We start from the raw sequence: 15,947 nt of genomic DNA, 5'->3' as shown, positions 1-15,947 counted from the left end.
CAAAAGTTGTCACATCTACAAACTAAGGTACGTTTTCTGGAATTTACGCAGCTTTTAGTTAATGACTGCCTATCTCATTTCTTGAGGTGCTAAAATGGCAGGGCAGTACAAAACCCCCCCAAATGACCCCATTTTGGAAAGTAGACACCCTAAGGAAATTGATAAGAGGCATGTTGAGCCCATTGAATATTTTATTTTTTTGCCTCAAGCGATTGAATAATTTTTTTTTACACAAAGTTGTCACTAAATGATATATTGCTCACACATGCCATGGTTATATGTGGAATTGTACCCCAAAATACATTCTGCTGCTTCTCCTGAGTACGGGGATACCACATGTGGTCGACTTTTTGGAAGCCTAGCCGCGTACGGGGCCCCGAAAACCAAGCACCACCTTCAGGATTTCTAAGGGCATACATTTGTAATTTCCCTCCTCACTACCTATCACAGTTTTGAAGGCCATAAAATGCCAAGATGGCACAAAACACCCACAAATGACCCCATTTTAGAAAGTAGACACCCCAAGCTATTTGCTGAGAGGCATGTTGAGTCCATGGAATATTTTATATTTTGCCACAAGTTGCGGGAATATTACAAACTTTTTTTTTTTTTCACAAAGTTGTCACTAAATGATATATTGTTCACACATGCCATGGGCCGCGTACGGGGCCCCGAAATCCAAGCACCGCCTTCAGGCTTTCTAAGGGCGTAAATTTTTGACTTCACTCCACATTACCTATTACAGTTTTGAAGGCCATAAAATGCCAAGATGGCACAAACCCCCCCAAATGACCCCATTTTGGAAAGTAGACACCCCTAAATTTAGGGGTACACTAGTGAGACTCACAGGTAAAAAAGCACCTAGGCTGTCAGCGACTGTATCAAAACGCTACAAAAAAAATGTTAGCGATCGCAGGGATCAGGCCTGACTCTGCGAACGCTGCAGTTATGTGTGTTGTGTTTTGTAAGTGACAGTGATCGATCGATCGATCGATACTGCACTTGGGTAGGCTGGGCTGGGCTTGGCGGAGGGGCTAAACGCAGGTGCTAGCAGGTATCTGGGCTGATCCCGCTAACAATGCGTTTTGGGAAACCTAAACTGCTGGCGACGCTAATATAGATTTGATCAGATACTATATTACTAAGGGAGGTGTATGCTTTGCGCGTGGGTGTTAGCGGTACTGGCACTAACCTGACGCTGCCTGGGGCGACGCAGACTCAAACTTATATCACCCGCCGGGTGATCAGGGGTTTAAACCTTTATTAGGTAATAAATGGCGGGTGCCCTGAAACTATAAAAAAATAACTAACCAACCAGCGTCACCTGTAACAGTTATATGGTGATCACTGGTGAAAGGGTTAACTAGGGGGCAATCAGGGGGCTTTATGCGGTAGTATATGGGGGTCCCTGGTGCTATAAAAAGCTGCGGCGAACCTAAATACCTACCTGCCTAACTAGCGTCACCTGTGACACTAATACAGCGATCAGAAAAACGATCGCTTATTAGGCTGGGTTCACACTGGAGCGATGCGGGAACGCCACTAATCCGCGGCGGGTTCCCGCATCACACTGCCCTATGCGAACTGCTGGGAGTGTCAGTGAAATGTTAATGACACCCCCAGATCAGTTCGCATATCGCAGTGCGATCTGCAAACTCGGACAGGAATCGGATCGCATGGTGTGAACACCCATGCGATCCGATTCTGCTGCGGACCAAAAAAAGGGTCCCGTGCAAGTTTGCGGCGGGTGCGGCGGGTGCGGCGGGTGCGATGCGAATTCAGCCATACTATCTGTATGGCTGAACTCGAATCACACAGAGATTGGATGTGATTTGCACTGCAGTGCGGTGCAAAATCACATCCGTTCTCATAAACCGCTGCAATGTGAACCCAGCATTAGTGACACTGGCGACGGGGGGTGATCACGGGGTTAAACCTTTATTGGGGGGGTTAGGGGGGTACCCTAGAACTAAAGGGGGCTAACCCTAACTGCCCTAACAGTTATTACAGTCACAAATGACACCAATGCAAAAAAAATAAAAAAATGCAATTGGTGTCACTGTGACTGGGGGTGCAGGGGTGATTGGGGGGGTGATCGGGGGGTGAAGGGGGGGTGAGAGTGTGCCTGGCATGTTCTACTGTATTGTGTAGTGTTGGTGCAACTCACCGATCCTCTCTCCTCGGTGCCGGAACGAAAAATACCGACACGGAGGAGAGATTACATCACTTCCTCTGCCTGTGTTTACATTACAGGAGAGGAAGTGATGTCACGCTTCACTTCCATTCGTCAGGAGCGATCGCGAGGGGGTGGCCATGAACGAATGGCCGCCCCCTCATCCCGGATCGCTCCTGAACGGATACTGACCGCCGCTGGCACCGGGGGGGGCCCGATCGGGCCCCCCACCCGCGGGAAGGCAGGGACATACATGTATGCCCATATGCCTGCCCGTGCCATTCTGTCGACGTACATCGTCGTGCGGCGGTCGGCAAGTGGTTAATTGCAGTCCCTTAGCAAAAAAAACGTACTAAGCTAAAATCTCGAGCCACATAAATAGTAAAGTAATCAATCAAATCTGACTGGTAAATCTGCAATATTGTTGGGGAATAGAAATGCAGAGTCACTGGGGTGGGTATTCTACAAGTAAAGTGGTTGTACACTTTGCAAAGGAAGTTTTGCTTGCACAAGGTTGGATAATGGAATTAAACAGAGCTTCACCTTATTTTCAAATTTCCATGCAAAGTGAACAGTCTATTTATTTTGGTAAATCAACCCCACTGTGTATACTACTAAACAGGGAGCAGGAGTCTTCATATGCGATGAACATGTATGGTTGCCCCATGCAGACTTATGCCGGCCATACACAGTTCGAATTTCGAAAGAATTTTCTTTTGAAAATCGTATCTAAGAATTTTCGTATGAATTTCGTACCATTAGTGGGCTGCAGCAACAGCTGATTTTCGTGCGGAAATAAAATTTGAGGAATCGGACATGTTGGAATTTTTTTTTAAAACAAACGATTTTCTAATCAATGATGGGAGAATCGTGCGAGAAATGTAATAAGAAAAGAAAATTTACGGAGAGAAAAGAAGATTCCCAGCCAAGAAAATTATTTTCTGTAGCAACATGAGGTGAAATTGAAGGCTTGGTCGGCCGAATTTCGAAAATCAATGGTGGCATCATCGGATCACAAAAAAAACTAATTTTCTGATTTTGAAAAGAAAATGTGTTCGAAATTCGACCATGTATGGCCTGCATAAGTATAACAAACTACACAACAAACTACACACAAAAACTAGGTTTTTAAAAACCTTATTTTCATGACTATTTAATTAAATCTGCTTGCTATCATATGTACATCCAAACAAACTCTATAGTTTCCACTACACAAACTATTAAGATTTTATGAATGCCAACATCTTGGCTTCCCTTACATATGAGCCTGCTAAAGTTACCAGGCTTTACAATGCAATAATAAAACCCCAAATCCATGTTGCCATCACAATTATTTTAGGATATATTTATTTGTAAAATTATTTCAGCAATCATTAAGCCAGCCTTTCTCAACTAGGGTTCCTCCTGAGGTTGCTAATGGTTCCTTGAGCAAGGAGAAATTTCTGCTACTCAGATATTGAGATTATTCCCACTGACCACAAATATAAATCACATTTGTCTTTTTGACCATCACACTAATGTACAGCGAGCCATAGATTCAATTATTAGCAGGGTTTAGCAGAGTTTCCCTGAGGCCAGAATAATCTTTCAAGGATTCTTCAATATTAAACAAGTTGAAAAAAGGATGCATTAAGAAGTTTACATTTATCATGTTCATACAGGCAGCTTTTATATATGCATCTGATGTGTTTTACAAGATAGGCCTTTCCTAATTGAAATAATTATTAAACTATTATAAAGTCCTTTATTTTTTACATTGATTACTGTCCTCTATTGTTTTTTCTTTCTAAATCATAATTAACTATGTGATATGTTAACAGGAGAGCATTGAAGATGATGGAGTGGAAGAAGACACGGGGAGTGAAGAAACAAGTTCTGAATTACGTGACGATCATACAGATACTTCTTCTGTTGAAGTTCCCTCTGTACGTCCAAGAAGAGCTGTAACTCTTAGGAAAAGCCTAGGGTCTGAAAGGCCACCATTGGCAGAAAGAGCCAGAAGAGTTAGAAAAACACGTTCCCTCACTTACACTGAGGAAGACAAGGCTACAAATGTGAAGAATGTAAGAATTATTTCTTTTAGTATGTGGTAGAATTTAGTAGGAATATTTGTAAGACTTTATTAGCATAGCAATTTAATAAGAGAAAAACACAAAAATTAGAAGTTTTGTTTGGAGATGTTTCAGGAAACATACATGTTTACATGTTTCATGTAACATACAGAGGCCAAAATAGTCCATTTTACACATTATTTTTCAAAGTCATGTGTATGTGGCAAAGCTTCCCATTGCAAGTTCCAAATTAATTTTGATATTGAACAGAATATTTGTTCATATTTGTACTTAGATTTTAAGATTGCTTAGTTTTCCCTGTACAGAGCAGAAATGCAGCTTAATTGCTTGATATTTAATCTGCTAGATTTGACAAAAACTATGTGTAACCAATTCTTTTAAAAATTGTAAGAACATTCCTAGCTTTGACATGCACACTGCGTAAATAGAGCTCAATTGCTAGATATCAAGGCTGTTAGATTTGCCAAAAAATTAGTATAGCCAAATATTGCAAAACATTGTAAATCTGATCCTAGTATTCCTCAAACAATGCAAAAATACAGATTGGTTTCTTGACATCTAACCTGTTACATTTGGCCATAAACATGTATAGCCAAATCATATTGAACTACTTGGAGTCCAAGCAAGGTTCAGTTGCAAAATCTTTTTAACAAAAGCAGATGCTTTGCTTTAATTTTTTCTTAAATGAAATGCAACAAGGTAAAAAAAAGAAAAAAAATTATATTTCCAAAACAGTAATTTGCATGATATGTTGCTTTTTGTCCACACAGGAGAAGAAACAGGAGGAGGAGGAATGTTTAATACTAGAAAGTAATCCTTTGGAGTGGACAGTAACTGATGTGGTCAAGTTTATAAAGTCTACAGATTGTGCTGCATTATCAAAAATCTTTCAAGAACAGGTACATCAATCACGTCTCTGGATAAAATAGTATTACATTTCTTTGCCAGGAGCATTGTATCCCTAAAGTCATTCAGAATCTTTTAACTGCAAAAATTGGTGAGAAACACTTACTTATAGTAGTAGGAAGTGAGATGACTTCACCAATTTACCAAGAAGGAAGATCTGATATGAAAGACCTATTATCTAGTAATTCAACTCTAAACTAATATATCACCATTTTGCTGGATACTGTTAGGTAATTTTTTTTATACTTGAACTCGAGAAGACAATTGCTCAGGTACAATTACATGTAATGATGTGTTTACTTATATAGGAACGACACAAGATGTTTCTTTTAGTTCACCTTAACTTAAAATTACATGAAATTTGGGTTTAAAAAAAGAAGCAGAAACATAGACAGACAGAAATAAAAATATTAGTGCTTCCAATAATCTTTTATGTAACTGGCAGCAGAATATTGATTAAATCAGTAGTAATAACCATTATTGTGAATAGCTCTAGTAAGGGGTATAGCTTCTATGGAAAACACATAAGCCTCAAGATTATACCTTTTAAAAGTAAAATAAGGAGCACATCTTGCAGAAATCCCTAAACATTTGTTTTCTTTTCACTTACAGGACATCGATGGGCAAGCTCTGTTATTGCTGACTCTTCCCACTGTCCAAGAATGCATGGAGTTGAAACTGGGCCCAGCCATTAAGTTGTGCCATCAAATAGAAAGAGTAAAAGTGGCATTCTATGCACAATATGCTAAATAAATCCTGCGTTCTGTTTTGCTGTACCCAATTCATTACAGAAAATGTTCAGGTGAAAGCATGTGTTTTTACAGAGGAAAATAAAAATGATTTAAAAAGGTTCCTACTTTTCACAAAGACACATTTATAGAAATTGCTGGCGTCTTTCCAAATAGCTACGATTGGTCTTGTTAGAGGCAAAAAAAAAACAAAAAAAAAAAACTTTCTATCCTATATACGTTTCTAATGAACCAATTTTTTTGATTCTTGACTTTTGCCTGACTTTGGATAAAAAGGCAAATATTTTGGCACTTCTAAACTTTTAGCAAACTTTGTAATCTTTCATATTGAAAGTGTGTGGTCATTTTTACTGTGATCTGTGGCTTAACATGAAAGCTTCAATATAGCAGCCCCTTTTTATTGTCCTTGTCATTTTAATACCAATCAGTAGAAAAAAATAAAGCATCTCTCTGCTGGAGATGTCCATATTTCACTGCAGAGTAATAAATTGTAGGAGGCTTTGCTTGCAGTTAAAATGCCACTAAGCCGTAAACTTAGACAGTGTGCACATAGTTAGCCGAGTGATTGAAGGATGTGCTAACATCAGGCATAATAATGGGACCACAGTACAAACAGTTGTTTTTGCTACTGCTCTCATTGCAATAGTTCATTGTGACAAATAGGAGCCCTTTTAGAAAATAAACTGCTTAAGACACAGCCATTTTTTCCAGCCTTGATGTAATTTTGTTTTCTGCCTGATAACACAGACCCATGCCAAGTGTCAATTTAGTTTTATATTTTTCTATAGTGCCATGTCCATTGCCTTCAGAGCTCTGTGGATTTGTGTCAGCACCCTGGTCTACAAATAGAAGCCTACACTCACAATGCATTTTTTTTATTTAATTTTAAATCCTGTTTTTGAAATACTATTCTGCAAGATAGAATAGCAAATTTGAGCAATTTTACTGGAAAATGGTTGTATTGTGTTGTGCATTATCGACTGCACAGACCATAGAGACCAAATACTTTTTTATGCATGTGTGTAGTCCAGATGGGAAAAATCTGCCTTGTTTCTTAAGGGTTTTCTTGAAAATGTGCTAATTGTTTTAATTAAAAGGCACAATTTATCAGCAGCCACAGATCCATTTGTTTGATATAGTGAAAAAAACTAAACTAAACTTAAACTAAACTTTATTCACTTTACTGAAGGTCTGTTAAAAAGTACATTTAGAGTTAGTCTAGCCACACATGTATATTTTTTGGCTTGGTTTGTCCAGGTTAGATAAAATATGTAGTGGCTTCAACCACTAAGATATCCAAGAGTGGTTTTAGTGAAACCATCAATAATGGCTTGATGTGTTGACTTTGTAGTTCTAGCCATCTGCCTGAATGTGGTCACTTACTGGTGTGGTCACCTTTAAACTGCGAGGGAATCACCTCCACCATTTTTTTTTGATCAAATTTTAATTTCCTGGTGCTTCTCTGCAATATTTTGGTGCCTACTTCTGTGTACAATATGCAGGGGATACAATTATGAATTATGGTTCTCTGTGCACATACACACCATCTGGTCTTTCTTTTTTCTTTTATAACAAAAAACACGATGATGAGAATCAGTAAGGGAGGAGGGTGATGGTCATATATATACATATCCAAAAATGCTTTGCCTATTTTGTTAGATTATATAGCTTCTGGGTAGAAGAGAGATATAAGAAATAGCTTTCTAAATTATGTATTGTCGTATTTTGAAATATGCTTGTATTAAGGCATCTGGAATGCCATCAAGGGTCTTATTAGGCTGACCAATGATTCCTGTTTCTTCTTCTGTTACAATAATGAAAACACAACATTTTAAGTTGTCTTGTTCTCTAAAAAAAAAATGGCTAATCTGTGTTTTGGAACCGTCAATACAATCATGCACTATAACCCATTGCAGGCTTGTTATTTTCAAGTGGTGACAGTTTTGTTAAATGCCTTATTGATTATTCTATTTTGTAAACATAGAAAGGAAATAGTTCCAGTGTTTAACATACATTTTACAGAAATATTGCCTGTCATTCTTTATTTTCTCATTATGTTGCTTTACTGTGGTGGATTGACCATGGCTGTCTGGCATGAAGTGAAGCTTAGATCTGTGCTAAGAAAAGGAATGCATTTATAAATCTAATAAGCCCTTTTAAATAAAAAAATATTGTACAAAATGGTTGATACATGTGTATGGGGGTGAACCCAGCTGCTAAATTAATTTAAAAGCAGTTTAATTGGGGAAAACGGAAATTGACTTAAATAGATTAATAAGAGAAATTACAAAAAAAATAAAATAATAATGTAAAAGCGGTATAAATATGGTTTAATTGTTGGGGGTGTAACTATAGCCTGACTAATACAAGTTGGATAAAACAAATGTTTATATAATTTTGAGAACCTCTATAAAATTAGTAATTAGTATTCTGAATCAATAGGGAATTTGCCTTTTTTTAATGAAGGAGATTGGGGAAAGAAGGGGGGGGGGTCTTAATGAGCTTTCTATGAGGCCCCATTATGAATAGTTGTTGTCCTGCAAGTGCAGATGCATTTAAGGAATCCCAGTTGAATTGATTGGATTTGTATTTTGTTTAAGTAATTCAAAAAGTTATAGAAAAGCTATAGGTAAAAAAAAAAAATTATATATATATATATATATATATATATATATATATATATATATATATATATATCCTTAAATTGTGTGATTAACATATCTAGCTGTAACTATTTGATCTCCTAGAGTTGCAAGCAGACTTTGGGGTTAATTTACTAAAGGAGTACCTATTTTACTTATCTCAGTGAAGCCATTTTCAGGTAAGTCATCCAATCAAATTCCAGATTGTCACAAACCTTTCTGCAAATCGGTGTGTAAACACAGGCTTACTTGGCTTAGTGAAAAATGTTTACTAAATCATCTCCACTGTAAATTAATCAGGGGACCTCAAAAAAAACATTTTGTCTTACTTATAATCCTCTTCTTCCATTAAATTATAAAAATAAGTTGCAGGTTCAAAGAACTATTAGCATTTGGCAATTTGTTCAAATGGCATCCATATTTTATATTATAAGTTTCAAATAAAGTAAAAATTCTTAACAGTCACTTTGAGCAACAAGTATAAAACTTATGATGTCTTACTGAAGTAATTTGTCTGGGTTTACCCATATATCTTCTTTGACATTCATTGTGTTTGCATGTTATATAATCCCAAATTGGTTAGCTAAAAGAAATACTTGTTTTTTTTTACAATACCAACATAAATACAAAATACATAGAATATACCAACAGTTGAGGGCTGTGTATGCAAACACTAAGATCAGCTACCATGATTGATTCATGATTGAGATGAGAGCGTCCCTTGGTCATACACCTCCTCTTCGGTGGATGTATTTTCTGCTCTCAAGAATTAGCCAAAGCCCAAAATAACATTATACGCAGTGGCCGCTGGTCCACAAGGGGCACCCAACCCCCCCAGCCACACCGTCTGTCCAGTTATGCACTGTGTAAGACCAACAGGTCTTTAGGAGGTTTGTCACCCCCGCACATGCATGTAACAACAACCTAAGGCCCCAATTAGCCTGTTTTATGTGCCCTCCCACCCTGCAATACCAGCGAATCAGCACCGGCTTCTGGCTTCCTGCCTCAGGCCAATCAGAACAGGGGGCTTAAGACAGGGTCAATGCAGAAGCTGCAGTGCTGGGCACCAGGGGAGCCATGATTGCTGGAGGGCTCCACCCGTAGGGTGAGTACGTATCTGGAGGGGCCCACCCACAGCCCCAAAATCCTCGAGCACCAGCCACCACTGTTCGTACCGGTTCCTTAGTGACCACTGTTGTATGTCTAATAACTAATGTTATTATGTACCGGTACTTTTCTATACTGTATTGTATGGTTTTATATCTATACAGTTTATAACCTTAAAAAAAATTATTGAAAAAGAAAATATAACAACAGTATAAGAATCTACATCCCCAAAATGTAATCTGTATTTCAACAATCAGTGTAACAATTTCATATATATATTTATATACTCTTTAGAATGTTTTCATATATCAATATTCCAAAACCATATTTTATGATAAATGCACATAACAAACAACAGTATACAAATAACATTGCTAAAAAAGAGTATTTCCAAATTGATTTAAAAAATGTTGCCATCATTAACACACTAGAATTTAGTGTGTACAAAATTGCATTGCTCTCAACAAATTTACAAAAAACATGATACCCCTCAACACTAGGCCATCTATGAAATAATAAGAACAGTATATTATTCCTGTTCCATTCCTACCAACATTGGTTAAATATGTCACCGTTTATCCAAAGGCATGCATTTGTAGTTTGATTCAGATCAGGAGACAGGTATCTTATGTTTATGAGCGCAAGAATATCTTAAAAAAAAATAAAACTTGACACCTGGAGAGCCGTATAATGATTTGGCAGTTCTAAAATTGTATATTATTAAAAATCTTTCTAGATTAACAAGGGTGGCATTATTTACTCCATAATGCACTGACATCTGGAAATTTGGCTTCAGGAACTGAACATAAATTTTCTTACTTCACAAACCGGACACTTCACTTCATGAGCTGTTTTTTTCCATTTCATTTTGAAAAGGCTGCATTCTGTAAAAGGGCACCAGCTCTAAAACCTGCTCTCATTTTTATTTAACACGGTGTGATCATAGTTACTGCTGCACTGCAGCAATTAGCTGAACAAAGAATATTTAGAATAGGTAACCAGGTGTTAAATTATGAAATGGTGACTTGAAGGATTTTGTAAGGCAGCAAATATATATATATATATATATATATATATATATATATATATATATATATATATATATATATATATGTGGGATGATGTATTCACACTTAAAATTGAAAATTGAAAGGATATTATAAATTACTGACAGGTCTGTGAATTTAAAAAAGCACAAGAGTGCTTTTGTAAAAGGCTTAGGAGTTCCGAGGTAACTTCAAATATTCTTGTGAGCTGGGGGATTAGGTATGTTATTTTTACATGTCATAAGTACTCCCAAGGAATACTGAAGTGATGACCTAAGTAAGAACCATACAAAGATGTCATTCGCAAGAGTTTGTAGATGTAGTTAATGTAACTTTTGTGTTGTAAAGAAATAGCCTGCTATCTAAGCTATATACCATTCCAAGAGTTTGTAAAACATGTTTAATATAACTTTCTATTTCATTTTTTCTCTTTGGGCAAGGGCATGCTGTTATTTTCTGTAATATTGCATTATGTATATAGGTTTTCTCATGTATATAAGTAAAAATCTATTTACAGAGTTTATTTTAATTTGTATTAAAATGTCCACCCTTTCTACTTGAAAAAACTTGTAAACCACCATGTTAATAAAGCCCTATTATTTAAGCAAGCATTTGTTCTTTCTGTTTCTTGCAAAATTTTTGATTATTTCAGTTTTTTTGGTATATGATTTAATGAGATCCTGAAATGATATCCTAAAGATGCTATAGCTAAGGCATTAATAGGATAATATAAATGCTATTAATAACCAGGTATTATATATATCTCACATTTTTATCTCTGTAACATACTCTCTGCTTAGAACAATACAATAGCTGGACTCATTTTTATCATGTTGAAGACTTAAGAGTCTGGTGTATTGAAAGCAAGTTGGCATAAAGGTGAGCAGCATTCGCTGGTATACACTATGAGGTTTTTTTTCGTTCAACCCTGCGTTTGAACAAAAAAACACTGTCCGCTCTGGTTTGGAGCCACTGTATTAACAATGCAAAGTTAGTGCAGTGATCTCCCCCGCTGATCTGTTGTGTTCTGACAGGCAGCCCCCCGCCACTCGGATCTGATCGGGAGTCGGTTGGCTGCTGGTTTTCTAGTGTGCTCGTCCAACAGAAGCTGGCCAAGAGAAACTGGCTTATGTTGGACAGACCGACATACACATGGGCTGAATGTCGACCTTTTGAAAAAAAGGCAGACATGTCCCAACATTCGGCCTATGTGTACCAGGCTTTAGTGATGCTTGCTCTTGTATCAAACTTAGCATGGAGAATAGAGATCAAGCTTATTGGGATAACCTCTAGGATGTGATCAATAGATGATCAATTGATACACACATAGGTAGAGAATAGCTTGATAAAAATGTTAAAGCCAGACTTTACTCAGCTTTTAAATGGTGTCCAGCCTTAGAAAAAGAAAATGAAAAGGCTGCTCTGGCTATAATATTTATATCCCCTCTGTCACTGTCCCTTGCAGTAATTAAACTCTGACACTAGACATCTTTAGTTTTTTGGGTTGAATTATGTCATTTTAATTCAAACCAAAAAATGAGAACATGCTGTGAATGCAGAGTGTCAACTTTCAGTGTGATGATGTAGAGAGCACAACTCTCTGCATCATTTTGGACCACCCGGCACTAAAGAAGAGGCAAACAGGAAGAGGACTGAATAATATTGTTTCTTCTTTTAATTATTTGCTCTGTCAAAAATGTCTAACACATGTATGTGACATTGTGGTGATTGGATTACATTGATTGGACTACACTGAGTTTTAAATGCTGAATAATTCTTACTATATAAACTGAAGTAAAACACTTGGTAAAATCTTTTCAAGAATAATCAACACATGACTATCCCATGACTTGGATGACCGAAAACCCTCAATGGCCCAAATTTCTCCATATATTCTCTTTAAGTGTCCCATAGGAAAATTATAGTGTTTAGGAGATATTGCTGCCTAAGATATCTTCAGCATCTGGCACATTTCCACTTATGTTGGATGTCTGGTCTCCTGCAGCACACTGTGTCTTCTTTTGCTTGTAAGAGAACAAAATAAATCTACACTAGATGATAATAAAATCTTACAAAGTTATACAGAATCAGCACAGTGAATGTCGGAATGCAAAACAACAGAAGAGTGTATGTACATAAAACCTGTTGCACTTCCCCTTTAAAAATATATGAACCAACAAAAGTGTATCAGACAACCAAGATATACCCTAACTCAATATATAATGTCCCAATAAATATATATTGGTGAACAAACCAGTGAATACAATTGCGATCATATAAAATAATGCAACACAATCGCAAAAAATATAATATAAATGAAGAAACCCACAGTAGAAAACAAAACTTTCCATAGTTGAAGAAGTGCTGATTATAAATAACACCTGGACACTCCTGTGCTCTCTTTAAAGGGAAGGTATAGTAGTTTTGTACAGATTTTATTTCTTTGTTTATTATGGTCAGGACAAAAAAAAAATGTTAAAATTTTATTTAGTCAGATAAATATGAAATAGCCGTACAATGCATCTCTAGTCTCCTTTTCATATTTTCAGCATCACTATCTTGTGTCTATGCTAAAGGAAGGCATTCTTTCATAACTGGATTTAATTATCAGAGTAATGACTCATTCCTTATCAAAAAGCAGGATCAGAGGATTCAATCATACAAAGGGCTCTGCAAAGCTAACTGCTCTGCTGTGCTGCCACTTATGAAAAACTGCTTTCATTCATCCTGAACCTGTTATTGTGCCAGAAAAGACCCTGCATTTAGCCTCTTTATTTTATTATTTTCCGTAGAGAAGAAAAAATTAATGCATTAGTACATGTAGTAGTAGTACATAAATATTTAAATACACACACACTAAGGAACAAAAGAACAAAAACAGATGACACCAAATTTCCCTAGTGAGTACATTATGTTGTACGACATCTACAGCTACTCATAATTTCTTTTCTTTCACATTTGAAGGCATCATATTGTGGTTTCGTACATTTTTTCTGTATTAAGGTTGGGACTAAATGCCCCAACTGCTGTATTTCCTTCATAACTCCCTGGTGATGGTTCCTTTAAATACTTTTAGCATTGTCAATACTGTATTTCGTACTTTAATCTGGAAAAATTATCCCCCTAGACTAAAACTAGAACATCTGCAATGCCCCAAAGTTGAGGGTGGGTTGGCGTTGCTGAATCCCTGGTTATACTACCTGGCTTCACAACTGTAGCACCTGATAGGTACATTTCATAGGAGTGTAGATCAAGGGGATACGGGCTGAAGCTCTTACGAAGCAGTAATGCTATATGGAAGCTCAGGCTTTTGGTAAGACACATAAAACCTTCCCAACATATAATTTAATCCAGAAAGTATGAAACAAAGTCAGGTACCTTCAGGGGATGAAAGGCATTACAGAGTTTAGACCTCATTGGTCTAATGACAATTACCTTGAATTAGCCAAAATTCAACATGGTGCAATATGGAAGAGGTTTAGCGTTGTGTGTATCTGAGGCAAATTTTTCATAATAGAGTTCTGCTCTCCTTTGAGGCTTTGTGGGAGGTGTATGGTCTGCCAATTTCTATGCGGTTCTAATACATGCAATTATGGCATGCCATAGTGGTTCAGAGTAGAACTTCTGACTGGTTTGTATCTCCAACACCCTTCTTTAACCTCCCTGGCGGTATGATTCAGTCTGGAATAAGGTGCTGAAAGCGGTACAATTATTTTGCATGGAAATCTGGCTTTTATTTTGTAGTCCTGTAATTCTTAGGAATAACGCTCTGAAATCTCTTCAAACCAGAGTCTAGCGAACATCCCGGGTATGATAAAGTTTATAATATAATAAAGAATAATAAAAATTATTCAATAATGTAATCAAATCCAAAAAAAAATGAAAAAGGGACATGTTTTGGTTGCTATGGACAATCTCCAAATTCCAAGCAGTAAAAAACAGTATTTATAATATAAAAGTGCATGCAGGGCATTGCACAAACCACTAGGGACAAAGGGGGTGTGTATTTTTTACTACAGCACTGTAATCTGTAAGATTACAGTGCTGTGTGTGTTTTGTGTCTTTTTACATTTTTGAATTTGCCGCCGTTCTCCGCTCCCGTGCGTCGTAACGTCGCAGGGAACGGAGCTCGGCGGCATTCGGCACTGTGAATCAAGCGGAGGACAGCTCGATCACACAGCGCGGAGGACATCGCTGGATCCAGGGGACAAGGTAAGTAACGTTACCTGTGTCCTCCCCTGCATCGAGCGGTGCAAGCCCGAGTCTGGCTCGGGGTTACCGCTATTGTAATTAAAATTCCAACCCGAGCCAGACTCGGGATTACCGCTAAGGAGGTTAATTTGGTTAAAGAGGCCATAACCTCTAAGGGTTTCATATCGCAATGTTATGCTATGCTACTTCAGATATTTCTGAAAAAAACATCCCCTTCGAGTATTAGCTAAGTGGGAGAGTGATGTTGGACAGCTCAATGAGGACCAATGTGAGGAAGTTTTCCAAGCCGTAACCATTTGTTCCTTAAATGTGATTCAGAGACTGACCCAATTTATAAATCATTTTGAGCGTGTACTATACCCTTCATGGCTTGCACACTATGGGACAATTATCTACACTGATGTGCACTAGGTGTAAATGAGATCATGGTGATTTGATTCACCTATTGTGGAGGTGCCCAAAACTGCACCCATATTGGGGGGAAGTGGGGGATACTCTGAACAGGATATTTTAAGTGTCACTCCCTTTGGACCCCAAATCCTGCTTGCTAAATTTATTAGATGAATTTAAATGGGAGAATCACACCAGAGAGGATATTGTTAGGGGCTTCTGGCTCGCAAACTAATACTGTTACATTGGAAGTCGGAAAGCCCTTCCATGATTAAAGAATGGATTACTGCTGTAGGTAATAAAATATGGATGGAAACGATTATTTACCAGCATAGGGGGTGTTCAGGCAAGTATGAGAACATTTGGGGCCCATGGCTAGCTGTACACGGGCTTGCCCCAGCAGATCTAGTCATGGATATGCTTCTTGGTCTCAATGCTAGTTGATAATTTTAACTTGATGCTATTATGTATGAGTATAATAATGTTATGGCTATGGAATTTTGCTGTGTATGTGGTTTTCTATATATACTGTTTATTTTCTGTGGTGCTCATTATGTGGTCGCTACAGGCACTGATTCAGACTATTTCAGTTTATTATGCTGAGTATGTGGTATTATATATTATATATATTGTATTATCAGTTTAAGTTT

The 15,947-nt window shown here is 37.4% G+C and overlaps 1 protein-coding gene across 6 annotated transcripts in view; it reads left to right on the top strand.

Annotated features, from left to right (window-relative positions):
- The window catches only part of SFMBT2 (Scm like with four mbt domains 2), a 267,599-nt gene extending 256,296 nt beyond the window's left edge, over positions 1 to 11,303 (top strand). For all 6 annotated transcript variants that reach the window (XM_077469284.1, XM_077469285.1, XM_077469283.1 and 3 more), the window contains 3 exons: positions 3,994 to 4,236; positions 5,016 to 5,144; positions 5,764 to 11,303. In XM_077469284.1, the coding sequence (XP_077325410.1) occupies positions 3,994 to 4,236; positions 5,016 to 5,144; positions 5,764 to 5,904 (513 nt within the window). In that variant the 3' untranslated portion in view covers positions 5,905 to 11,303. The remainder of the gene's footprint in view (positions 1 to 3,993; positions 4,237 to 5,015; positions 5,145 to 5,763) is intronic.
- The last annotated feature ends 4,644 nt before the right edge of the window (positions 11,304 to 15,947 follow it).

This window comes from Lithobates pipiens, unplaced genomic scaffold (assembly GCF_037356315.1).
Source record: "Lithobates pipiens isolate NorthernLeopardFrog02 unplaced genomic scaffold, aLitPip1_a1.2 Scaffold_8, whole genome shotgun sequence".
NCBI lineage: Eukaryota > Metazoa > Chordata > Amphibia > Anura > Ranidae > Lithobates > Lithobates pipiens.
Note: the sequence above shows the minus strand (reverse complement) of the source record. Positions and strands in the feature narration are given on the sequence as shown.